This window comes from Crocodylus porosus, unplaced genomic scaffold (assembly GCF_001723895.1).
Source record: "Crocodylus porosus isolate Cpor-Errol unplaced genomic scaffold, CroPor_comp1, whole genome shotgun sequence".
Classification (NCBI taxonomy): Eukaryota; Metazoa; Chordata; order Crocodylia; family Crocodylidae; genus Crocodylus; species Crocodylus porosus.
Window position 1 is genome coordinate 12934057 of NW_017728928.1, and position 26292 is coordinate 12960348.

Consider the following 26292-nt stretch of genomic DNA (forward strand, 5'->3'; position numbering starts at 1 on the left):
CATCACCTAGCATAGCAGGAACATATCAAGGAGGCAAGCAAATCCATATATGCAGCACGCGAGAGCAAATACCTTTCACCCAGAGGAGAGATGGTGTTCATACCTCTTTATGCAGTTTTTAGAGCAGAAGCAAGATCTGGAAAAGCATGAGCATAACAAAAGCCCTCCTGCCAAATCTTCTGTCTTAAAAGCCACGTCTTCCCTTGCAATCCACTTTGAAAAGGAAAAGGTCAGACAGGAGGTAGTGTTTTCACATGTTTATAAATCTGATAAATACAAGTATAACCCCTGCCCACCAGAATGGGGCAGGAAAGGGTCCTGTGAAGACCCGGAAAGCACTGACTTGCAGACGGGAGTGGTCAAGAGGGCAAGTGGTTCAGGCCGATGTGTCAAACAGCTTGTCAATCATCTCGCCCACCTGGTCAACTTGGTACTTGATGTACTTCTCGGGGTTCTTGGTGAAAGGCACATTGCCATACCTGCCAGGGGCAAAGAAGAGAAGCCTGTGACCAGCAGCAGGCACTGCATGAAGCCAAGGTCACAGGACTTGGCTTTCTGGAGAGAGGCTGCCTTGCTTCCCTCTACCCCACCCCCCCCAGCCCTTCCCAGAAGGGTAACAGATAGGCTCTGACATTGCCTCTTTCAGTATGACAGACATCTGATGTAGTTCTTGGCAGCAAGGATAACCATCATAAGCACGGTTAAGGGCAGATATTCATATTAACGGGGACAGATCCCTCAGAGCAACCCAACTTTCCTCTAGCTAGAACAGGGCTGTCTAACTGGCAGCCTACAAGCCACATGCAGCCACAAGGGGTTAGCAGGTGGTCTGACAGCTCCCGCCTGGCTGCCCCTCTGCCAGGGAGGTAGGGGCACAGTATATGACCTGGTCATACAGTGTGCAGTAGAGAGGGGAAGTCAGAGTTCCCATTGTGGGCAATGGGGAGCCTGGGTTGCCCGTGTGGCAGGGGGTGGGGCAAGGTGCATCCCACCTTGCAGTGTGTAGCCCACCAGGTTGGCAACCTCCTCCACTCACAAGCTGGACATCCCTGTTCTGGAACACGGCTCTCAAATATGTTGCATTAATAAAGCTACTCATGGATTCTGCTGCCCCCCCCCCCAAAAAAAGTCAAAAATATCCCCTGGAAACATCAACTGTGAACTTAGCTCAGCTCACAGAATCCTCATACTCAGTATGCAGTAGCTGGAGATGGTTTTGGAAGACAGCGGACTGCCTCCGGTTTGCACGTCTGCTTTTGGTCCAAAAAAAGACTCAGCACTTCACAAGAGGAAATGGGAGAGAAAGGACTGTGCACCTGCAAGAGGGTCATCACCTGTTTAAGAAGGCACCGTAGGTCTCTTTCACAATGGTTTTCTGAGCCCGACGGATTTTGTCCCTCTGCTCTGTATCAGGGATAGCCCAAGCCTTCTGGATTTTACACAGCTCCTCCAAGCCATCATTAAATCCCTTTCCATGACAGGAAAAAAACCATTAGGGACATGTCTGAGCAAGACACACGTGGTGTCTTGTGTCTGAATAGCGAAACTCAATGTTACTTTGAGGAAAGGAGAGTTTTCCTGCCATCCAAGAACTCCTTACCTTAAAACGCTCCTTGATCATCTGCCTTTCTTTGTCCTTGAGCTGCAAGAAGGAAGAAAAGGACATTGTATTTGTCCTTCCCAGTATAAATGACAATATTGCTGCTCACCTGCTAAAATTCCTGTTTAACTTATGCAAGGCAAAGATTTCTTTTAAATCGGACCAACTACGTAGTGAAATAGAGTTAGACAAGTTTTTGAAGGCAAGATGTTCTTCATCAGATATGAGAGTGAAAGCCAGCAAAGCCCTTAATTTGCATGTGGAGCACTTAAGATATTCTTGACCTGGAGTGACCAGCCTGCATGGGCAACACCCAGGGTCTTGTCCTTAAGAACTTCTAAAAGGCTGTAGGAATCTCACCATTCATGTGGCACCACCTTGATGCCCACTCACTGGTTCCTACCTCACCTCACCCTCAAAGTTTGCTTCACAAATAATTTTTTTAGGACTCCTCCCAAAGGAGAAGAAATATGTCAGTGACAAGAGTATCTGAGATTAAGTACGTGTCACTCACCTGAAATATTATTTGAAAGTAATGTTGGGGTTTGGACAGGTCATTTGACAGATCGCACTGATGAGAATATCTCCGAGTCTTGCAACAGTGAAAGTGTCATTTGTCCTATCTTAGAGATGGGGACACTTGAGACCCAGAGTCACAAAGAAAGTCTGGGACAGCAGACATAGAACCCAAAGGCTGATCTCCAATCTGACGTACAAGCCACATTAACTCTCTCGATGCTTTGTAGAGAATAATTATCTTTAAAAATCTCTCTACAGAGAGGAGAAAATGATTTTGCCCACTTCTGCTATATCAAAGCCATCCTTTGTCCACCCTCTCACCTTAACTCCAGCTTGAAAGACAGACAGACTTCTCTCCGAGATGTAATCTGTTACCTTTAACCAGCTACAATTGATACAAGAGGGAAGACATTATGGACAGCACTTTTGCCAACAAGAAATCTGACACACATGTACACAATACCTTTTCCAGGACTAAAAAGCAAGGAGACCCCCCAGCTCCATGCATCCCAACGTTCTGCCACAATGAACCTTATACCCATGTCTTTCAAATCATTACTTTTATTGTTTTCTAAAAATTTTTTTACCCTGTCCTCTCCCACCACCCCATTAGCTCTGGACGTTAAAATCGGACAGTCTTTCATTACAGCTTGAGAGACTTAGACAAGGACAAAAGGAGGCCACCTGACCTGTCCTGGTAGGTCTGGATCTGCTTCTCAATGAGCTCCCTATAACAATTTTCTGCTGCCTTCCGAGTCACGGCCACCAACTGGATTAGCTCAGACCTGACAAGAGAGGAAAAAAAAATCAGCTAAGCCAAACACCCATAAACCAGCCCTGCTTCTCTCACTCAGTGATGCCAATTAAGTAGCAAGGCTTCCAACCTTTATCAGTAAGGCTTGTTGTCCCCGTTACAATTAGTGATAAAAGCTTTTTCCCTTTTTCTTCCAGCCATGCCACTTCAAAACGAACAAACCTAGCGGTAGAAACCTTTCCCGACTGAATGCTTTCAAGAGTTAGAGTCTTAGGTCCGAGAAGATGAAAGATGTTCAGTACAATCAAAGGCCTCTCCATTGCTTTGATTTCTCCACTCTCCGGTGTAATATAGTATGTTTACAATAGGACAGAGATGCTTCAAAAGGGCAGTTTTCGAAAGGGACAGAAATGCCAGAGAGGAGATAACCCACTAAGTAAATTCACTCAGCATACCAGAGCTTTATTTTTAAAAAGTCACAACCCCAAAACTAAGCCTCTCCCAGAAAGAAAATTCAGTCCCCTTGGGAGTCAAGAGGATTATGAAGAGATGCACTTACTTTTCAAGGGATTTAAGGATGTAATTGTAGTTGTTGTGCAGGAAGATGGCTTTTAGAGCTGGGTCTTCATAAACCCTGACTTTGCTGAGAAGGTTTAGCTGCAGGTTGCCCAGCACTTTGCCTTGCAAAGAAAAAGTAGTAAAGATCTTTATTGAGATCACAGATGATGGTGGCTGCTACTGATGATAAAAACACCAACATGGCCCCAATTTCAGAAGACTTAGGTGCAAAATTTAGGCCCACCATGGGTAATTATGCATGCACACTACATGCATATTCATAACTAAGTTTACAAGTTAGACATGTATTTTGCAGGACTGCTTCGGTGTGCCAATGTGCACGATAGTTGTACACCACTTTCCTCATAAAGTAATGGAGGTTTCTCTCCCATGCCATTTCATGTAGCAGCAATTCTCAACCAAGGTGCCACGGTGCCCTGGAGTATCTTTCAAGGGTGCCATGAGGTGCCACACAACGTTAGCACTGTTAGGTGTGTAAATATGATTATAAGATAAACCCAGAGATTTCAAATAAAAAGCCACAACTGTGGTCTCTCTGAATTCTTTGCAACAGAAAAACTGCTCTATTATTTCTCTCTAATCCCAAAAAGGGAGGAGTGAAAGGTAAGAGCTGGCATTTTCCATGGCGTGTCTCGAGTCTAAAAGGGAGGCAGGACCACTATCCTGTAATGATGGGCACTAGAGGAGTTAAGAGGTATGTGTTTTGGGCAGCCACTGATTCCATCCCCAGCAAAGATTGAAACTTGGCCCTACTGCCAGGGAGATGCATCTGCTCATGCCAGAGCTCAAATTTGGGCAATCTGAAGAGAACTTCTGAGCCAAACATCACACCATCATGCCCCACCCTAGCGATTGCTGCACATTATATTGAGCCATAAGCTGACACTCCAATGCCATGCAGGAGAGTAACTTCAACAGCAACTGCAACAGGTTATAGCAGGCACCTGAACAGTCTTATAACATGCCAAGCAAGGAAGAAGCAGAGGCAGGAGAGCTGTGCTTGATACTCACAGATGTAGGTGCTAAGCAGCCGTCGGCTGAATTCTGAACTGTAGCTACTAGCTGAAGAACTGGTCTCTGAAAAGAAACGGACCTTTAGCCAGTGAATGCGCCATCCTGAGAGGCTTTGTTTGGTCTGCCTTTACTCAAACAAGCCATTTTGTTGTTGCTATGGAATTAATGCAAGGCTCCGGTTGCCAATGAAATTACCTCCCCCTCTACAACCCCCAGATACATCAGTTTATTCAGCATCAGGGAGAATAGCACTGCACTCCACTTGAACCCTATATTTGTACCAACTGCTGATCCCCTTTGCTGCAGGAGGGTAATTTCTTCCTTATTATCTCCAAGATAGAAATGATAACGCCCCCTCCTAAGATCTGGAAGACACTCTGTTTATCAGATGCTGAGCAACAAAACCCAGCAAAAATCTTCTTTCTTTTTTAGCACTACAACTTCTCCAACATAAGCACAGGAAAGTGATTGTTTTTAATGGCAGGCATTTACTGAACTATCCCAACAGCATTAATCCAAACATGCACAACGGCTCTGGAAAGGTTTCAGCTAACGCCACATGGTGGTACTGATAACAGACTTCTCGAACTCTGCGCAAGGACTTTTTTGAACTCCACAACCTGCTCAAACAGGTGATGGGGCTGGTTCACATAATTTCTAGTGCCTGGATGCAAAGAGAGATCATTTCCAAAGGGTCAACCTCCCACAGGCCAAGCTCACTCTAGCTGTACTTGTGAAAACACTGGAGGTGTTCAAAAAGAGAAGCCATGCTTCAGATGCTTGACCCATAGGAGTTTCACGGGGTTGCAAGCAGCACTAAGATCACTTGAAAGGTTGGGAACCCAAGTTGCTTATGAACAGAGGACTGGGGTGGCTGAAAGCTGGGAGCATTATCAAACAAAAGAACTGTATGTGAAACCAAGCAGGGCAACTCTTCTGGAAACAGCTACCTTCATGGAGCATCCTAGAGATAATCCAGTGCATCAAGACAGTCCTCCACCCCCACTCTTGCTCACATGGCATCCCCCACCTAACCCCTCCCAAGAAGGCAGCTACATCCACATGTTAGTAGTTGCAAATACACCTCCTTTTCTCCCTCCCAAGACAACTTTTTTTTTAAATGCCAGATATAGTCAAAGGCAATGTAACGACCCACGCTGCTTACCTCTGGGGTCTAAAGGAATATTGTATGTGTCCCCAAGAACTACAAAGTTTAGGGCAAGATAGAAAGAGAAAAAAGGGAAGGGAGGAGAGAGAAAGAAACGTAAAGTGCAAAAAGACAGGTTAGAGACCACCATCCCTTCAAGAACAAAGCAGATATTAAACACAGAGCAGCCACATAACAGGCAGGTTTACTCCTTCAAGACCACAGACCGAGCTGGATATTAAAGAAGAACTTGGCGGTCTGCACCAGCAAAAAGTATTTAGTGTGCCCATCACCCTCTCAGAATAAGTGTTACCAACGGCAGTCCGACCCTGTCCCAACAATGGCAAAATTCCCATTCCAATGGGAGTTGGGTTATTCTGTCAAATGAACTGTATTACTTGGAGGACTATTCATTAAGACCTTATGCCTGCAAGTGCAGGCTAAAAGCCTCTTTTAAGATACATAAGATGTTTTGGCTGGCACAGATTTTGCCAGCAATTGTTGAGTGCGCAGCAAGAAATGGTGTTCATATTCCAGTTCTTGTGTGCTCTCTTTCCACAGGTGAAAACATTTCTACTTGAGTGGAACATTTCACCAGAGGCAAAAATCCAACCGTCTCACCAGCCAATCACGTGGAACAGCTGGAACACAAAATAATATCACAAACAACGCTGTGCTATCAAAGCTGGCAGCTCCCTGCATTGGACTAGATACCTGTAGCAGCAGGTCTAGTTTCCTGGGCTCAGCCACAGAATTGCCTGCTGTTGCTAGCTCTGCAGGAGAAGACTACTGGCAAAAGGTGAGGAGTGTGGATGACCCTGACAGATCCAAGATGTCTAATGACAGCAGAGAACATGCTTTATTATGCTTCCTCTCATATGCAGCTCTGAGGCAATAGGTGCCAACTTAACTTACCAGGCCTAGGTATCATCATTATCCTGACCTGGTATTTTTACAGGCTGCGAAAATGCATTTCTTTTGCTGACTTTTACAATTCACTGCGTTTAACACAGAGAGCAGCCTGTACTCCAACAGTTTGCCTTATGAACCTCCACAAAAAGCTTACAGCAGGCTTGTAATGATTTCCTGCTCTGGTTCTCCACCACACAGCCTGGCTGCGCTTTCCAGCCTTGGGGTAAGTAATGAGGACCTTGCCTTCTGACAAGTAGAGAACACATTATCAGTTTCCTCTGAAGCTAAAAGCTGCATTGTCTCTTTGGTCAATGAAAGAGTTAACTCTGCAGACACTCTGACCAGACATGTAGTTTAGCAGGGAAGAAGGGTGGCTGTTAGAGGAGGATGATGGGAGGCAGCGGAAGTAGACAAAGAAATGGAGTAGACTCCAGTGTGGGTGTTCTCACTGCTGTTAATGAAAAGAAACTGGGTGAAAGGTACACAAGACAAGTCAAATGCAATTCATTGTGATCAAACCTCTTTACCCAATAACTCGGCGGGACTGACTCGTATTCATTTGAGAGATCAGACAGCAGGAGACAGCAGGTGCCTAGTTTATTTATAGGCTCTCTGTCTGGTTTATTTATAGGACTTGTCAGCTGCATCTCCCTACCTCATTGCAGAGGCTGACAACTAAAATGTGTCCCAGCTAGCAGCACATCTGGAAGGCCAGGCAGCAGCCAACTGTTCATCCCTTTGAGACCCACAGGTGATCATCATCATGGTCATGGAAGTTAAGGCAGATCATGGGGGGGGGGGCCTATGCAGAGTACTTGTTAAGGAGGTTTAACCTTGTTAAGGGAAATGGCTCAAGCAGCACGTGGAAGACACTGTAGCAACCAGAGAGCCCTGTGTATATACCTTGAGATGCTAGCATGGCACCTGCGGTCTCTTGGAAATCCAGTAGTTGTTGCAGGAAAAGAATGGCCTGCAAGAGAAGGGATGGGTAAATCAAAAGCAATTCAGTTGGGTTTCTCTTCAAATCGCCAGAAACATTAAAAGATGCCCCAACAACAAGTCAGTCAAAAAAAAAAAAAAATCAACTGGAAATAACACTTCAGTTGTATTGGAGCTTCTTCATGGTCTTGAACCTTCTCAGATTTTAAAGCACTTTATGAACTGACAGGCAAGTACCAATTATACAAAAGTAACCTGTGAAGCAGCCACCTCCAGTGCCCAGACTAGGAAAGCAAACCAAGAGGAACAACGCACCCACTGGAAGGGTTTATCTACACTGGGAAGTTTATTTGGAGGAAGGAAGTGGGTACAGACAAAAGTAGCTGCTCCTGATTAACTCCCTGTGTAGACACTTTTATTTTCAGAATAGCAGTACATTAACCAAGTGTCCATACAGGGAGTAGCTGAGGAAGAGCTAGTTCAACACAATTCTGCACGCAGGCAAGCTCTTAACTACATCCTGCAACCAAGCTTTAATATTATACCTGGAAATTTAGTTGAGATGCTGGGTTAACCCTTTCCCTTATAGGAGCAGCCACTGAACACACAATGTAAGAGTGAGTAGGAGTTGGGTTACGGTCCTTATGAAAGGAAACAAGGCATCTCCCTCAGTAGTGTAAAGCCCTTAGCAGCATGCTAAGGCACTGATTCTATAAAAACTCCCATCCATGTCCCGATCAGGCCCACACACTGCTTAAGAGAATTACTTTAGCCCTGCTAACCGCTGGCTAAACGCATGTCACGTCTCTGCAGTCTCTCGAGTATTTTAAGTTCAGGTGTCTAAGTTCTGGTCTGGTACTGGCAGACCCTCAAACAGCTCTCACATGCCACAACACTGTCTTATGACCCTGGGAAAGAAGCCAAGGCAGGAATCTAGAAGCCAGGGAATCTCACCTTTTAATAGAATCCAATCAATCCCTACCAATAGCAAAGACAGCCTCATTTAAACAAATACATTTCTGTTGAAACAGAGATTTGCTCTCTGTAGGGCTGGTGCCAACAGTGAAAAAGAGACGTGAGTTTTACCCAAGATGTTTCAAATCACTGTCACGTACGTTGCTAGTGAGTTCATGCACTGTCCCATCTTTTGGCATGTTATACTCCTTGTCTGGATCGTTCTAAGGGAGGAAAGTGAGAAATGCAGACAGATTGTTTAGTGGAGATAAAAGGCAAATGCATACACAATGTAACTCTTCTTCAGGCAAGTTTATTACAGGGCTGTGTTTCCAACATTTCTCAATAACATCCTTAGCGCTAAGGCTCACAACCCCATCAACTGGTTATCACAGGCTACAGCTGGTATCACAGTAGCAACATCAGGAAAGAGCCAGCTAAAAAGGTACAACAACTTGCCTGCGTATAACCTGGCAGATTTAAGACTGTTACCAGATTCAAGGCTTAATTAAATTTATGGATAAAACAATCATTTAGCCGTAACTTTCCCTTTGACTAGAGACCGTTTAAGAATTTTGATGCAAAGGAAATGTCACCTTGGCAATTTTGCGTTAAAAAGAGATGATCTCAGATGGCATCTTGAACATGCATTCAGTCACAGCTACCTCTGTAAAATGACTTGCGGACTGTACTGGATATTTTGTGGAGAACTGCATTATGTGTAGGCTTGGTTATAATATTTGAGAAGCAAGGAATAAAACAGCTACCAAGTCAGCACTCAGGAATTAGCATTCTTCTTGTAGCTGAGGCAACAAAGTGCCTGCTCCACTTTGAAGGCCAGTAAGGGAGCCATCCTGAATACCAGAAACAAAAAACTCGGGTCTCTGCCTGTTAATGCAATAGCTACATGGCTTAGTTTACAGCTTGTTTTAGGTTACTGACAGGGAATCTCACCTTAATGTTGTCCGCAAAGTCTTCCAGTGCCTTAGCCCCTGTGGTCTCCATGGAGGTGATCAGGCCTGGAAGTTTGTTCTTTGTGCTGGCTGCAGTGCCCTGGAAAAGCCCAGTACATAAACACGACAATGAATGCTGCTACCCGCCCTTTTGCCCACTAGTCAATAGGCCTGTGCGAAGTGGCTAGTATTCGCTTTGGATTAGGCCAATTCGGGGGACAGCGATTTGAATCAGTCCTGATTTGATTCAGCCGAATCTCTGAATCAGCCAGGCCAGGCCCATCCCTCACCCCTCTCCCAGCCTGGCCCTGGCTGCCCCGTCCACCCCAGCTCCCAACACTTGGGGAAAAAGAGCCCTGGCTCAGCAGGTGCTACTGGGCAGGGGGCGATCCCCACTGCCCCCCACTGCATGGGGGGCTCTTCACGAGCCCCCGAACCCCTCCCACTCCTCCCAGCCCCCTCATGGGTGCCCTGCAGCCCCAAGGCTGCACCAGGAGCAGTGAGTCCTGGGGCTTTTCTCAGCTTTTTTTTTCCTTAAGGGGCCAGAGCCCTGGCAGGCAGGGGGGCTGGGGGAGCAAGGGGGTTGAAGGGGCTCATGCAGAGCCCCCCATGCAGCGTGGGGCAGTGGGGGGCAGCGGGGATTGCCCCTTGCCCAGCAGCACCCAGTGAGCACAAGGGCCTTTTTTTTTTTTTTTTAAAGTACTGAGCTGGGGTGGGCAGGGGTCTCCCTCATGGTCCCCTGTCCCCTCCCCTAGTACTTACCAGCTCGGAGTGGCTGCAGCTCCCTGCTGCAGTCACCAGGGACTGCCCAAATCATCAAAGCTCTCTGAATCTTTGCCAAAGATTCGGAGAGCTTTGAATTGATTCAGGCCTTTAAACTGGTCCCGATTCAATTCAGAGATTCAGCCACCGAATCGGGCCGAATCTCCTCCGAATTGAAATCATCACCCAAAGCTTCAACAGCCCTACTAGTCAACTGCTTTCACTGTACCTCATTCTCAATTCCTTCAGTGCTGGGACTTTGCTGGAAGACTATTTACAGTATGAAGAGTTGGTGAGACTTTTGGTTCTCATCAGATCAGCCAAGTACACGGTTTAGTGGGGAAAAAGGGTCCCAAGTCCTGGATAAAAGTAGACAGCTGGATCCCTACCATATTATTTCCCCAGTTGCACTTCCTATCTATGAGGCTGCACAGTGTGTGGCCACTAAGCACCAGCCCTGGATGAAGAGATGGGGACTCCCAAGAAAGGAATAACTCTGCTAAAACTGGATAGTGGTGAGTGGCCCCTTAACACTGCTGCTGAACCCAATGCAATATGGTACCTACAGAGCCTCTTAAAGACCAGCTGCACACTGGATGATTTTAACCCCATTCACAGCCACTGTAAACAAACTTAATCCACTAGCTCCTATTTAAACACCTTAATCTACCAGGCCAGTCATTGGTACAGCTATCCTTTTGATGACACGGGAAGGATCTCTTTGAGAAGCGGTCCTAAATTAGAACAACAGTATTGGAGTCCCATTACTTCAGATCCCACGGTGATGGGTGCAGATAGACAGATAGCTCATCAAGCCGGCTATCTAAGCACCACAGTACCACTCTAGCTGGAGAGAGCTAGTACTAAGAGATGAAGGATGTTTCTACCTCCAAGGATGGACATTCTGGCTCTTCATCCTTCCTAGCTAGCTCAGCCAGGGGGAGAATGGATTGCATTCTGGGTTAACTGCACAACAGCACACAACACAAGCATGAAGCCAGCTGGCTTTTGTCTGAAGGCTTTAATATTCTTTGCTCTTGTAGGGATCACGCTTAAGAACTGCCCCACATGAAAACTGTGAAAGCTTCTCCAGTTGTTTCTCACCTACCTGCAAGACCTGATCAAATTCTGGCTTCATCTGCTTCAGGTGCCTCAGGATGGGGAAGATGGTGAGCACAGCTGAGTAGTCATGCCGTATAATGGCTTTCCGGGCTGCTGAGACAATGTTGTCTCCCTCAATCATCAGGTTATCTAGAGACTCCTGCAACATACCAACAGCCAGAAATAGGGGGTTAAGACTTCCACTGTTGAAGCACCAGGGAAACGGGCAGTGGAGGGGCAGGGGAGAGGGAAGGGAAGCAAGCATAGAGAGGGATTACACAAACCATGCAGTGCAAATTAAACCGAGAAGAGAGGCTTTAGGGACCTGAATGAGGGAGTCAAAAGTCTTCTTCTGGTGGTGCTCTGGGATGATCTCTGTCAGGATCTGGTACTCGCTCTGGGCCAGTTTGACAAAGGCGCTAACACAGTGAATGTAGGCATCAATCTCAATGTCCAGCACGTCGTCCCTCCCTGCGGGAACAGCACAGGCTTATGAACATCTGGGACGTGTTGACCCTTCCAATGACATTTCTTGCTCTATAACCTCAGTTTATACAATGATTGTTTGGTTTCTTCTGGAGTGGACAGTTCTGGTTTTGTAGGCAATTTTAAAGTGAAGAGGTGACCCATTTGCATCCTGCACCATAGGATCAGCTCCAGAAAGCTGCACACACCCGAAATAAGTTTCAGTGCATGCATTACTCTCATGCTCTGGAAATGGGCATATAAGGTTACCTCGTGTTCTCTACCAGTATCACAGCAAAGCAAGCATTGGAGAAGTTTGCTACCACGACTTCAGACTTGTGACAACATTTAGTCAGGGGTTTAAACAAGCTGTTCTAAACTTAGTGAGAGATGAGAGCTGCACTGAATTATTCAATACCCCCCCTCCCTCCATTTTATTTTTAACTTAATGGTCTCCATCTATCACACAGATGAACGACTGCCATTCTGAAAGAGTATTTCCACATACACAGGCCTGTACTAGATGAGGTTTACTGCTCAAAGACAGTAACTCAGTATTAGAAAGCAGAAGTATATTCATCTCCCATGATCCTGGGTCTTATGATTTTCTTTAGAGGGCTGGATAGCCAGGAACACTCTTAAATACTCCACAGTTTGGGAAAGCAGGAGTTGCATTTTATCATATGCTATATACGACTTCATTTCCCCAAGTGTCTGCAGTCTGCGATGGATCACTTCTCTGGCATAAGACAGAAGTCTCTCAAGTCAACTTTTACCCGAGCTGTTCAAAGTTGGGCCCAAACATGATAACGTGGCTTGCAGACCAAAGCATAGTACTGCACACTGTGACCCGCAGCATTGCTCACTCCATTTTACTGAAAGAGCCAGTGGTTGCAATCTACTGCACGTTCTACAGATCTGACAAAACCTATCAGGAGGGACCTTTCCCATCTTCCATTTGGCAAAGCTTAGGTGCCCCCGCTTTGGAGAGCAGGATGTACGTGATTGAATTTGTTTTAGCTAATTGTTTGGGCAAGAGCTTTAAAACTGGATATGGCCCACGTTCCAGGACTATCCACCTAGAAGGAAGGTCACTGGCTAAGAGACAACTTTGAAACACACTGAAGAGACAGCACGTTAGCCAGCGTGTTATTAAGAGACAACGCGGTACTTACCAGCAGCTGGCCCATGCTTGTCGCTCAGGGCATCGGAAAGGTGTTTAAGTCGTAAATCATGCTCATGACCTAGTGAGATGTCAGCCGGCACAAACAGAAGGCGCAATTTATCCAGGGCGGTTACAGCAGGGAGGGTCACGCAGGCCAGAAGCCACTTCAAGCTTAGGTTATTTACACTCTATCAAAAATGTCTGTATGCATACTGTCCTGGGAATGCTGCCCTACCCACATCCCCTCTCTGGATGCTGCTGTGGTAGTAGCCCTTTGAAGCCTGATGGGAAGTGTGAACCATAAGCATCACTTGCCAAGCCCACAAGGTCCTTCAAACCTCTTGGCAGAAGCTCTAGGTGGGTTAGTTGGACAAGGGAAAGCCAACATGAACACTGGATGTTAAGTGCCAGAATTCAGCCCTTAATATTCACTATGGATGTATTTCATATAGCCATAGAGGTAAATCTCCATAGCTACGCTGACTAAAGATGTCAGCACAGAAGTAGGAATTGCGATGCTTTTCTTTATGCTGAAAAAACTGAAAGATCCCTCAAGGGGCTTTAAAGCCAGCCATCTCTCCACTTACCCCTTGGGTGCAAGCCCCACAAGTACCAGGGCTGGTATGATATGAGAGAAAAAAAGTGCATGTGGCTGCCCCCAGGACAAAGGGGGGAAGAAAATAGGTCATGGGCCAGCTCTGCTGTGACACTTCCTCATCAGGTTTGGAAAGGCCACTACAAGCGTGAAGCTACCATCAGGCAAAGTGAAGCAAGGACAGAAACACCAAAGGGTCGTCACCATGGGCAGAGCACAGCTTCCATTAGCCAGCTGACCGTAAGGCAGGTCGACTTGCCCAAGATGGGCTGGCCCAGAGCCAGTTGCAGAGTGATTTGCTCCCCTGGTTTTAAAGCTCTATTCCTTTCCCTTCACCATATTTTGAGTCTTAGCATCATAAAGCCTCAAGACAGAGGCTGACAAAAATCCATTGAGAGCGTCTGCAGGCTAATGGAAGCCCTGCCTGGAGGAGTAAATCACAAAGGCGGCCAAGGCGCAAGGGTGAAGGAATGGGAGATGTGGTTACCTTCCATAGGAATGAGGTTAGAGGCCCCCTTTTTCCCATCTAGACCATGCTGAGAATATTGTTTCAGAAGATTCTGAGCCTTACGGATCGTGCCTGTCACCAGAGCCACACAGAGAAGAGACAAGAAGACCTAGGAAATGAGTGAGAGAGAAAAAAAAAAAAAAAACAAAACAAGAAAACCAAGCCACCAGCAGCCCTCCACCAGCACCAGTAACCCCAACCCAGTGAGATGAGGTCTAGCAACAGTGAGTATGCTCAGTACACACCCCAGAACCGCAAACTGGGTTCCAGTGGCACCTTGGCAAAAATCTATCCAGCCAATGATTTTCTTCCTGTGTGAAAAACAGGAACTCAAATCGCAGCGTCTACGGGGAGGTCAAGTCTCAGCCTGCCCCGAGGTCCTGGGGATGGAGGAAGAGGTGAACTTTACAGAGCAGGGATGCAATACAGCACCCCGCCAATAACAGGAGTATACAAGAGCAATGAGGGCACGTGGCGCTTGAAATGCCATAGACCTTTCCTGCGACGTGAAAGCTGTATTTGCAGTCAGCTCATGCTTTTACATTATCCAGTGCCGACTGATGGTCCCTCGACCATCCAAAAGTATGAGGTGACCTTTGCTACACATCAAGCAGCCCAATCAAGCAATTAAAACCACAGAGCTGTGTGCCCTCTCTGGGAAGTATTTTTGAGCATGCTCAGTGTCAGCCAATTTAAAACAGTCGAGGTGAAGAAGAAACTCTGGTCTTGCAGCGCAGCCTCAGGCATGAGCAGCCAGTCAGTGATTATTACAGCACAGACTCTTCTACCGCAGAAGGACAAGTTTTGCTCCTCCCTGTAGTCTAGCTCTGGTGTTATAACGGGCAGAGGGTCAGCCTGAATCCCCAGGACATTGTTTTTCTGAAGAACCGACAAGTCAATCACAGAAAATTATCATATGAGGTTTAAAATAAAAACACGGACAATGTTAAACAAAAAGCTGATGGAGGACACAGCAACTAGGAAGCACTGCAAACACAAAAGAGAGAGTGTTAAACCAAAAGCCAAGCATGGCCGACACGTTAGAACGGTAGCATTCAGCCCATTAGCTCGAAATAAAATCGCCTGAGCCCACCAGGCCAAGCTTGCTTTGCTGCTGTGAGATGTCTGTGCAAAGTGGGGAAGGGAAAACTATGGAAAGGCATGAGCAGCTCTGCAGGGAGTGGTCCTAGGAAATGCAAATGGATCAACTTAAGAGAAATATAAACCTGGCCAAAACATAAAATAAATGTTGCATTTGTGCTTAAAAAAAAAAAAAAAATAATAATAATAATAATAATAATAAGGCAGAAAGCGAGTCAACCCCAACTTCTTACCAGCAATTCTGGCTGGCACATCACAGGTGCTGCTAGCAGCCCTGGAGAGCATGAGGAGGACTGGCTGTAACACTACATGAACAGTGAAAGTTTTAGTCTAATAGTGTGCCAAATTTTCACCCTAGAAGAGCATAAGGGTAGGGTGTTACCTCTCCCTTTCAGAAGGTAGAAGTGGGAATGAAACCTGAAGGTGCTGAAATAAAGGGCTATATAGTAGAAGAGGTAGGAGAGAGAAGGGCAAGCTCCAAACCTGGTTGTGACAGAGGTGGGTGGAGTCCCCAGCCTGTTAATTAACTGCAGTCTCTCATTAGAAGCACCAACCCACAAGACAAATGCTTCTTCTTCCAACATCTCCTTTTTCAGGTTCATTCCACCAGTTTACAAAAGAAGTCCACTTAAAGACAATGCCCACATTTGATTCTGTTTTATCACTTCCTTTTTTAACATATTCTTCCATGGGCTTGGAACGATCCTATCCACCTTTGACATTCACACTCCTCAATTTGCAGGCCTCTGGCACATTCCCTCTTCTTCCCCCTCCACTACCCCCATCCTCCTGGAGCAACGCAGAGCTCACTGGCTCTTTTCATCCCAACCCTTCCACACACTTTCAGAATTCATGCGCCCTGTACCGTTTACTGGTATTGTTTCCATTAGCATTTATAACGACTCATGTAGCACAGAATTTATTTATTTATTTTTTTACTGGTCTCTGGCTTTGTAAGCGTTTTGGCATTAAAACTTGCGTGGCTCTCTAGCTCCCGATTGCCTGGCTGTTGGTGGAACCCAGGTAAGCAGCACAGCTCAGGAATGCCTCTTTCTATGGCCCTAAAACCTCCAATTTACTCTTCCCAGATAAGAGTTGCACCATCTGGGCTATTCTTTTTTTTGTATTTGCATTAGACCAATTAGTTGCATTTACATTCAGACACAACAAGTGTTTACTGGTATTATTTCAATGCTGTTGCTGGTACTTAGGATTGTAACTGGGCCTTAATGGATTCTTTTGGAAGCCAAATGCCTTAGTTCCACAAGTATCTTCCCCCATTAGGCAGCTTGCAAATTAAAATGGGACCCTATGGCAGCTACTAACGAAGGCATCCAATTCAAGGGCTGTTCAGAGATCAAATAAGGGGAAGCAGAAACAGGTACTTCATCCAGGCTGATAGCTTTCCTTGCTGGATCACTTCACCGTGAGGTGAACTGGAACAGGAACAAAATAACAGCTGAGGCTTATGAAAGATGGCCAGTATGTTCCTAAAGGACTATCAAGGTGACCTCAGGAAAATAAAAGCCTCTTCCCTCCTACTTCCTTCCTACCTGCTATAGCCTTCCAATATCTATATACCCCCCTATAACAGATTGTTCTGTCATCCTTTCCCACTTGGTCCATGTCTAGGAGGGCCTCTGAAGCAAAGCTGAGAGATAAGGGCTCAATCTGAGTTGGTGGGGATTAACTGCAGTGTAGACCACGCACCAACAACGCAAGCAAGTTCTCCATACACCAAGTGCACTCAAACCTATTTCTGAGCCACTGGCACTACTTAATTAGCAGACCTGGGCCTATACAAGTGTACAGGAGATTTTTCAGTGGTGTTCTCAGCCTTATTCCAGAAGCCGGGTGGACATACCTTTAGTTCCCCTTCCTCACAGAAGTGGCATGCAACCACAGGTAGGCCTGCTCCCTAGTTGATTTGGCAGGGGCAGCAGGCATCTAAGAAACTGGATGAAATGTTATGGCCTCTGTAGGGGAGAAATCGCATCAAGGTGATCTTAATGGCCTCTTAATGGGAGGACTTAACCCATGGGCCTGACTTGCTAGACCTTCTCCTCTCAATTATTTCAAGATCTGGAGGGAGATTGCTTTGCTTATGAAATCCATGAATTTTCAGCACTTCTTGGAAGAGACCTTGTTAGCTAGCTGCTTCTACTGCCACCAAAGCACCGACCAACCTGCCAGGTGCTGGTGTACCACGCAGAATCGGTAGTTTCGTAAACGCCTGTCGGCAACAGAGCAGTTGGAACTTTACGGCTGATACTGAGAACAGGAGGACCTCTCTCGCCGTTCTGTAGCAATCACTGGTTTGCACAAAACCATTTCAGAGCCTCAGCTATGCTCATCTCCTTAGAGGTATTGCTCAAATTTGGAAGCAGAAAGCAGCCCATATTTTGAAGATGCTGTAAAGCCTGACACCAATGCCAAAATGTGCCGCAAGGCATTTCACTCATTTGGCAGGAGATGGTTTCATCCGAAGCCCGTTTTATGAGCATCTCCCTCTCATTGTGGAGGGGGAAGCATCGCTCCCCAGCTTTGGGAACCTTGCTCATTCTAACCGTGTCTCAACAGGCCAGTTGTGAAAGGGATCTGACTGGGGGGCTGCACAGGCCTTGGGTGTGATGTTAACTCAAGAGTGCTGAAGAAGCGTGGGGCACAGCTGCAAAAGAAATGAGGGTGGTAACACACATATGCTTTGAAATAACAAACAGTTACTGAGAAGTGAAAGCTCCCCAGAATCCAGCTGAGTCCTGCTGGGGTCTTTGGCTCATATCCCCATCTCTAACACCTTGCCATCGTTTTCAGACTAATGAGCTCCCTTGGACTGTGCTGTGCAGGTGAAAGGGCAATAGCACATCAGAGATTTTTAGCCATTATTTATTCTCGCAACAGGTTAAAGAATTGAGGGTCTGCGCTGGGATATTCTTTCACAATAGGGCTGGAGAAGACTTAACCCACATGCCTGACCTGCTAGACCTTCTCCTCTTAATTATTTCAAGATCTGGAAGGAGTTTGCTTTACTTATGGAAACAACGGCACCGAATACAGCAATCACAGTTGAAAAGACAAAGACTGAAACAGGGGACAATTAAAAGTCCAAGACAGTCGTCATTATGGAGACAGTACTGGCTGAGATCTCCTACAACTTTACCTCCAGAACTGTCCCTGAAAGCTGATAGGGCTATGGGGAAACAATCCTAGGAGAGGATATAGGAAAGGCCAAGAGAAGATCTTGTTTCTGTGTCGCTGTAATAGGGGCAATAAGTAGACAAGCCATTAAGAGTCTGAGCTGGGGTCAAGGACCGTTTCTCCAGCTGAGGATAATAAAGATGCAGTGGCTACTATTACTTTTTGCATTTGGCAATATTCTAGCATAGGAGTTGGGAGCCTCCTTGAAGTGGGCTGAAGCAACACAGCTCAGTCTGAGCTGTCCGGCACTTCCAACCAGCCAATGCCATTACAAGCACTGCTGCTTCTCCCCATTGCTATCATGTATGTAATTCAGCAAACCCTCCATGAAGCCCCCTACTGCCAAACTGCTGCCAATATCTGGGCTGCATGGGCTGGATGAAATTTCTCAGCAGGCCTATGGGGCTACAGATCCCTGCTCTAGCTCCCTCTTTGCTGATCCATGTTTCATACTTGTAGCACCATCTCTACATGCTCAAAGTTTGTATCTTGGCTAGAAGCAAGACACCCTCTACCTGATATCGCACAAGTGTTCAGGCTAAGTATAGATTGAAGCCAAGATTTTCAAAACGTGATTTGGGGTACCCAAACTGCTGTGCATTAAAGGAGCCTCATTTTGAGAGGATGTGTGTTTACTGCTGTATGAAAAATCATGTTCTTTCCCAGTATCTGAAATCATACATCTTAAGTCAAAGCCACATAAAAATCACTAAGGTTTTTTTTTTTTTTTTTCAAATGTTGGCTCTAATCTTTATGGTGGGAGATTGACTAAATATTCAGTGGTGGGAAGACAGCTCGTTTGAGTCATTGGGAACACACCTCTACTTAAGTTCGTTACACTACTTGCTGAGTCTCTTGGGTTAGCAACAGACAAAAATGAAATGCCCCGTCAAGACGAGATGATAATTGAAAACTGGTGGGGGGAAATCAGCTTGGCTCTATTAAATCCAAGTCAGCACAACTTCAAGGCAACCACACCAATTTACAGTATAGAGATCTATACCTGGCTCTGTCACAGAGCATAGGAGGTATTGAGCACAGAAGAGGATTTCACCAGATAAAACAACTCTCTTTGCCTTAGTGTAGTAAGTTTGATACAGAATATGCTCCCACCAGGAATACAGAATGGACTATAACATTTAGGAGTTAAAAGACTGGCTGTACGAAACATGGAAGAACACCAGTCCCCTTAGCAAAAGACACCTCCAGCTACATCCATCCTTATTTCTGGAATGATTTTTACCTGATCAAATCCAACCTACAAAATTTGGCAGCAATGTCAAGGGAAAAAGTAGACATGGTAACAGATGAAGGGTTAAGTAACATACTCCATTGAATTTAAGGTGCGCCCAGATTTTCCCCGACACGTTAAGGGGAAAAAGTCATCAAATAAAGATACATTTCCAAGAACACAACCTCAACAGTGGAGATGGAGTGCATCAGTTCCCCTTTTTTTAAAACTGAATTTAAATAGTACAGTATTTCCTCACATATAACACACCCTGGGATAAAATGCACATCTTGGTTTTGGGAAAGCAGAAGGAAGAATTGTTTTTTGCCAGAATTATGGCTGCATCAAGCAAAGAGCTAGAAAGTCTGCAGGCCTGTGAGGACAGAGACCAGCATTAACGAGAAGAAAGCAAAACTGCTAAAAGAGTAAGCTTGATTATTGGAACATCAAGACTAGAGAGATGCAACTGTTACCAACTACGGAGTGAAGGACAGTGAGCCATTAATCAGCTGACTCCCTCAGCTGCCTGAAAAGAAATGCCACTGGTTTTGGAGCAGGAATCAAAGTGGGTTGCCTCTCTTCCAGGCAGAAAAAATCAGCTTCCCCACTTAAGACATGTACCCCAATTTTGGAAAGGGGAGGAGGGTCTGATCTTTTTTGTGGGAAAGGTTCATAATATATGTGAGAAAATGCGGCATTTTGTTTTACAAAAAGTGTCTTATATTCAAAGGAATATGATATGACTCACAAGGTGATTCTAGCTAATTATCAGAGTCTTGCTAATTTCCTTGGCATCATAGCACTCATAACCTTCAGCTTTCAGGAACAGTGCCAGAGCATGGGTACATGTTTAAAATTACCTAACTGGGGAGGTGGGGGGTCAGTTGTTTTAAAGATCTCCACTAAAAGATTTTCCCTTAAAAATATCCCAGCTGCAGCCTTTTTGCGCAGAAAGTGGGTTATTAGACTTCTCTGCATGTTAAAGTGAAGAGGACCTGAAAAGCCTGAAGGCACACAGACACACAGAGACTCTTTACCTGGAATGAGGACTGCCATTCACAGGGATTATGAAAATAAACACAGCACAGTTAAAATGGATAAAAATTCCTTTTTCCGCTCCAACCTTTCCACCAATTCCCGTGCCCAACCCACTTCCTGCATTTTTCCCCCCCACTCAGAAGAAAAGCATTTGGATGATCTCAGAAACACCCAGGAAAGCCTTTGTTTGAAATTGTTTCTTTTTCAGCCAAGTGAAACAGAAGTCTCCCACCTGCTTTATCTCACTTATTATTTTGTGCGTCAGGGGTGTACTTAATAGCCATGTTGATCTGAGACAAGAAGACATACAAAAAGCTAGAACTCCTGGTTCCAAAATGATACCTTTTATTAGGCCAACTGGGAAATTAGACCCAGTTGGTCTAATAAATGTATCATTTTGGAACCAAGAGTTCTAGCTTTTGTATGTCTTAAAATAGTTAAAATAACTAATTATTTTATAATATTTTTGATGTCCTCTACTATGTGTCTCTTTATAAAGTAAAGTAGTCGACCCCCATCTTGTCCACCTTTCTTCATGAAACTTTGAAATCACCCTGGGAGGCAGACCAGGTGAGCTAACAAACTGAGAAATGAAGGACAGCCTATGATCTAGGAGCTAAACTTCATGAAATTCCTAATTAAGTGGAAAAGTGTTTGTTCTTTAAATCTATTCTGCTGCCTTCACAAAGACTTAGGACTCTGAGGAAATGGCTAGCCCCAAGGAAAGTTCTGGTCAGAGGAATAAACCCATTATGAACTAACAAAACAATACGCTGGGGGAAACGGAGGGGAAGGGGGCTGCATTTTAGCATGAGAGGTTGACCCTTGGTGTAGGACTCACCTGGTCTCTTGATGGGCTTTTTGGTGGGTGTATCCTTCCTCTTGTTCTGGATGGCAGGGGAGTAGGGGACCCCTGAGGAGGAACTGTTCTTCCGGAAATGCTCTTTCAGGCCTTTGATGGATCGGTCAAGCTGGCTAGAGCGGATTTGGTAGTAAACGTTCATGAAGTCTAAGGAGACAAGACAGAAGTTGGATTGGGACCAGAAATCAAAGTGTTTCCTACAGTGAGGATGTTACTGCTGGACCTTTTCCCAAACCATGGTCCATCCATGAGGGACCCCAATCAAGAAGAGGTCAAGTAGCCGATTCAGATCACTGATCCTGATTCGATTCGGCCGAGTCTGAATCTGAAGATTTGATGCCGATTCGGACCTAGACAGCTTTAAAAGCTTTTTCTACATACCTCGAGGTACCAGTGAGGCTTGTGAATGCTGCTATGTTGGGGCGCATGGAGCGTCCCACAGGAGTGGGGGGGTGGGGGGCCCCTCCACGTGTTTGGTGGCGAATCTGGAAGTGGACCAGAATTACTTTGGTCCACTTCCAGGTTTGCCAGGGAGTGTGCTGGGGGGGTGTCCCCTGCATCCTCCTGGTTCAGTGATTAGCTGCAGGGGGACCCCAGGTGCCCCCCCAGATGCAGGAGACACCACTCGCCAAGCCGGGCGGGTGCAGGGGGCCCCCTGCATGCTCCCTGGAGGACCCGGAAGCGGACCAGGAGTGCTCCATGCGCCCCAGCATCGCAATGTTCACGAGCTGCCTGCTACCTTGAGATATGTAGAAAAAAAACCATTTAAAGTTGTCTCTGTGTCTGAATCTTCAAATCTTTCCGAAACAATTTGGAGGGTTCCAATTCGATTCAGAGAAATTAAAGGGTCCTCTGATTCAATACGGATTTGGATATTTAGCCACCGAATTGAATCAGGGACTGAAGTTTCGCACAGGCCTAGTAGCTAAGCCCTGTTATTATGTGGGCTTGGAAAATCCTGGCTTAAGAAAAAAAAAAAGGGTGGGGGAACAGAGATGTTTAAAGGTGGCAGAGACGTTTAGAAAAATCTTAAAATTAGCAACACTGAGGGGCCACTTCTTCAGTTCATCAACTTCTACAATGGCACATATGCACACTGCCAGTGTGAAGAATGGGGAATGGAGTCCGATGGAAGAGACTAGGGGCATAAGTACCTGAGCTGCTGCAAAGCCGCTTTGTGTGCTATCCTCCAACCCACTGTTTAGCTGTGCCTTGTCTCCAGACCCCAGAGATTTTTTCCCCATCCCTACCAGAGTTCTCTTTTACAACTCCCTGCTGGACATAGCTGGGAATTGCTCCTCTCCACACAAACCCTCCTCTACTCCAAGTACTGGATGGGCCTTGCTCTCTCTTCCCTGAAAACTCCTATTCAAGTAAGTGATTTTACACATGCAAATGGTCTGATGCCAGAAAAAGATAAAATAAAAACCCCAACTATGTGCACGTAACTACACAGATGCATGTATCTTTGCAGAATTGAGGCCTAAGCTTCCAATTTCTCTTAAAAGAAAAAGAAAAGACACCAGGGCACTGAGGAAAGCACCAGGACTGATCAAACTGTATAAATATATTCTTAGACTTTTTTTTAAAGGGCTGGATTCTGAGTGGAGGAAACAATCAACTGTAAGCTCCAAAGGGTTACTATAAATAGTATACAAACACAGAGTTAAATGAAGAAAAAGGGGAGGATTTATAAGGAACTGGATCTAAACTGTTCCCTAAACATGCCTCCAAAAGACTAATCCCAAACTTTGTTTTCCTGCCTGCAGTTCTTTGTCAGCTACCAATGGCAGCAAGATCTCTTGGCTCTTGAGCTGAAGAACTACTATGAAATACAGACTTGAGTACTGAGGAGATGCGACTAGGGTGACCATACATCCCAGGCAAACCAGGACAGTGCAGGCTTCTGTACTCCAGGCCCAGCCAACTGGTCAAAAGTCCCAGAGCAGAGTCCAGTGGGCACCCACAGTGGCATGCCATACCAGGCAGGCAGGCAGGTGCGCACCACTGCTGCTGGTTGGGAGCAAGACAAGAAGACTGGAGTGTGATGGCCTACTAGCTGGCTTTAGGAGAGATATGGATCATCCTCCACAGACTGGGTAGGCTCCAGGAGCATGGCAGACATGGGGGAAGGAGACCACTGGAATGATCAAGAATGACATGCAACTGGTTCACTCAATGGTTAGCTTTAAAATTTACCTTGGTTTCTTCCAAACTCCACCAGCCAGCGAGAGATGCTGATGATGTCTTTCAAGGTGTTCTCAGGGAGCTGGTTCAATGGCATCTCTTCCTGCGTTTCAATCTCATCATCCCCACCGAGGTGGTCCAGGATGAGGATGGGTGGAACTGGCTTGGTGCATCGCGTCAACAGGCTGCGGAATTCCGATTCCAGGGATTCCTTCCCCCGCTCAAACAGGGATTTCTGGAGGAACAAGCAGCGAGGGAGAAAACAAACATGATGCTTCTACAACCGCTTGTAGACATTGGAAAGATCCCACAACCCAGAGAAACTCCAACACCCACCTCAAAAACCCAGTGGGGCCTGCTGTGATGAGAGTTTCAAAGGAAAGGCACCAAACCAAACATCCAAATGTCACACTGCATTCCTTTAGCTGCTAGAGTTGAAAACCTGAACAGAAGCTGAAAGGCAGCACCTCTTCCATGGGAACGATCAAGGCTTTGACCTGGAGAGGGCACTCGGCTCTCTCACTGCTACAAATCCATCAAGTTGAGTGTGATTACATGGTTGTAACAGCAGAACCTGACCCCTGAATAAGGAAGTCATGACAGAGAGGAGAAAAGGCAGTGGCTGCAGCCGGTACAATTTTCCATCCTTTTCTTCACATCCCATTTATTTCTGATCATTGTAAGACTGGGATACACTGGTTCTGAAAGTGTCCCACAGCCCAGGCAGTTTAACAGAGACCAGTCTGCCACAGGGGAAGGGAGAATCCAAAATACCAGATTAAAAAAAATAGTTTAGTTCCTTCCTTGGTTCCCAGCAGTTCTTCTGCTATGTCAATTTTAGCAGCTGTGGTCTCAAAATACTTGAGTTAGAGATTAATGCTTCACACCGATAAAAGCCTGGATTGGAAGCTGCTTTCAAATTTAACTGTTCTTGAAATAGCAGCTGTTTAAACAACGCTAGGGGCTAGAGCCGGAGAACTGGGGCTAGCAGGACACTGCATATGAGATTAAAGTTTGATGGATATTACAAGCTGACAGGCTGAATGCCACCTTGTACTAACTGAGAGGGAGGCAAAAACTGATGTTCCCATTTGCAGATGGAGATGCGAGGCCCAGACTTCCATGATTCATCCAAGGTCATTTAGGAAGTCTGTGGTAAACGGAGGCTGGGGGTACCCAACCCAGGTCCTGTTAGACCATCTTTCACATGCATATTAAATGGACCACCAGAGCTACAGGCTAAGCCAGTGGTGCTCAAACTTCTGGTCTCATGGGGTTGGTTTGTGGGTCAGTCTGTAAGCCAGACCCAGCATGAGGTTGGCACATGGGTCAATCAGCAGGTATGACTAAGTAGATCAACCTGGCCCTGCATCCTGGATCAATCCCCAGAGTAACACTATACCCCAGCATGAGGGGCTGCATCGCTCCACAGGGCTCCCCCCAAAAGTCTGGAAATTTGGTGGCGGAAATTTCCCGAACACTCCACTGCTGCCAACATTTCTGAACCCAGGCGGAACCCATGGGCTGGATGGTATTCCCCTGTGGGCTGGATTTGGCTCACGAGCCTGACGCTGAACATCACTGAGCTAATTCATTAGGACTCAAAAGGCATCTGGAGGATTTAAGCTCTCCATTTACATCCGGTGCAAACTCAAAGCAAGCCACTGCTTGGACACCTTGGAAAGCTTGCCGTGCTTTCTGAAAGATTGCAAGTCTTGGATTCTGCATTAAGGAAAATGTTCTGTCCTTGACAGGAATAAATACACAAGTTAGCTGAAGACAAGAGACAGGATTTCAGCTACCAGCTACCACAGGTCTTCCCAATACAGGATGCAAGAGCAAACCAAGACGGTGCTTCAACTTTGGGCTAAGCAACTGAGGAGGAATCTGAAACACTGCTCCTACAAGCAGGCAGCCAACATATCTTCTTTTACCGGCAACTGACAGCAAAGTTTGTGCTCACATAACCCGCCAGGATCTGCCGGTGTGCTACGTACCACTCGATTCAGTTCCGGGCTGTCAGGATTGTTGTCTTGGAAATACTCCACCGCCTTCTGGATTTTGTCCAAACAGGCCAAATACTCCACCAGCCTCCCTGAAGGGCTGCAGTGGAAATTGGGCATGGATGAGACAAGGAAGCAAGTGCAGACACTAATGATGAACTGGACAATATTTGGAACAAAAGCTTCCCACTGAGATGAAAGGGGATTTTGCTGTTACTGAGTGTTCCCTTTAAATATACAACTGGCATGCAGCGGGGCACTTACCCCAACTCAGTGTAACCATTGCTCAGTAATTACAGTGCACCCTGCCCTAAGCTTTGTGTGTTCATTAAGGGTCCTGCCCTCGTCCCTTAGAAAACATTACACCTCTAACAGCAACCTTGGAATTGGCAGGACTTAGTCAACCTGCTGCTTTAGAAGCCTTTAAATTGCTGGCTCCTAGTCAGTTTCTTAAATTACGCAGTTAAACAGAGTACAAGCAGTGTGGGTGCCACTGAGCTTTTATGAGCTTAAGCCGTTTTGGCCCTTATCTGAGGCCCCTGACACACACTGACACTGAAGATATGATTAACATGTTAATCATGTCTTTAGTAGTGACATGGCCACATGTTCATTCCATTGATGGTGTTATAAAACCAGGAATAAGCACAATTATTACCCATATTTTATGTAATAACTTTGTTGCTAGTTCCTATCAGGTCTTTA

General features: G+C 45.9%; 1 protein-coding gene across 13 annotated transcripts in view; it reads right to left on the reverse strand.

The window, feature by feature from the left end:
* Positions 1–242: 242 nt before the first annotated feature.
* The window catches only part of EXOC7 (exocyst complex component 7), a 29984-nt gene continuing 3934 nt past the window's right edge, over positions 243–26292 (reverse strand). The window contains exons 4-22 of one of the 13 annotated variants that reach the window (XM_019542623.1): positions 25582–25687; positions 23597–23819; positions 21377–21544; positions 20535–20546; positions 13947–14039; positions 12875–12943; positions 11560–11705; positions 11242–11394; positions 9373–9471; positions 8580–8642; positions 7429–7495; positions 5632–5670; positions 4464–4529; positions 3433–3553; positions 2809–2904; positions 2441–2504; positions 1601–1642; positions 1335–1468; positions 243–479 (exon numbers count right to left, since the gene is read on the reverse strand). In XM_019542623.1, the coding sequence (XP_019398168.1) occupies positions 377–479; positions 1335–1468; positions 1601–1642; positions 2441–2504; positions 2809–2904; positions 3433–3553; positions 4464–4529; positions 5632–5670; positions 7429–7495; positions 8580–8642; positions 9373–9471; positions 11242–11394; positions 11560–11705; positions 12875–12943; positions 13947–14039; positions 20535–20546; positions 21377–21544; positions 23597–23819; positions 25582–25687 (1864 nt within the window). In that variant the 3' untranslated portion in view covers positions 243–376. The remainder of the gene's footprint in view (positions 480–1334; positions 1469–1600; positions 1643–2440; positions 2505–2808; positions 2905–3432; positions 3554–4463; positions 4530–5631; positions 5671–7428; positions 7496–8579; positions 8643–9372; positions 9472–11241; positions 11395–11559; positions 11706–12874; positions 12944–13946; positions 14040–20534; positions 20547–21376; positions 21545–23596; positions 23820–25581; positions 25688–26292) is intronic. The other 12 variants (XM_019542624.1, XM_019542630.1, XM_019542628.1 and 9 more) reach the window with 12 other exon arrangements.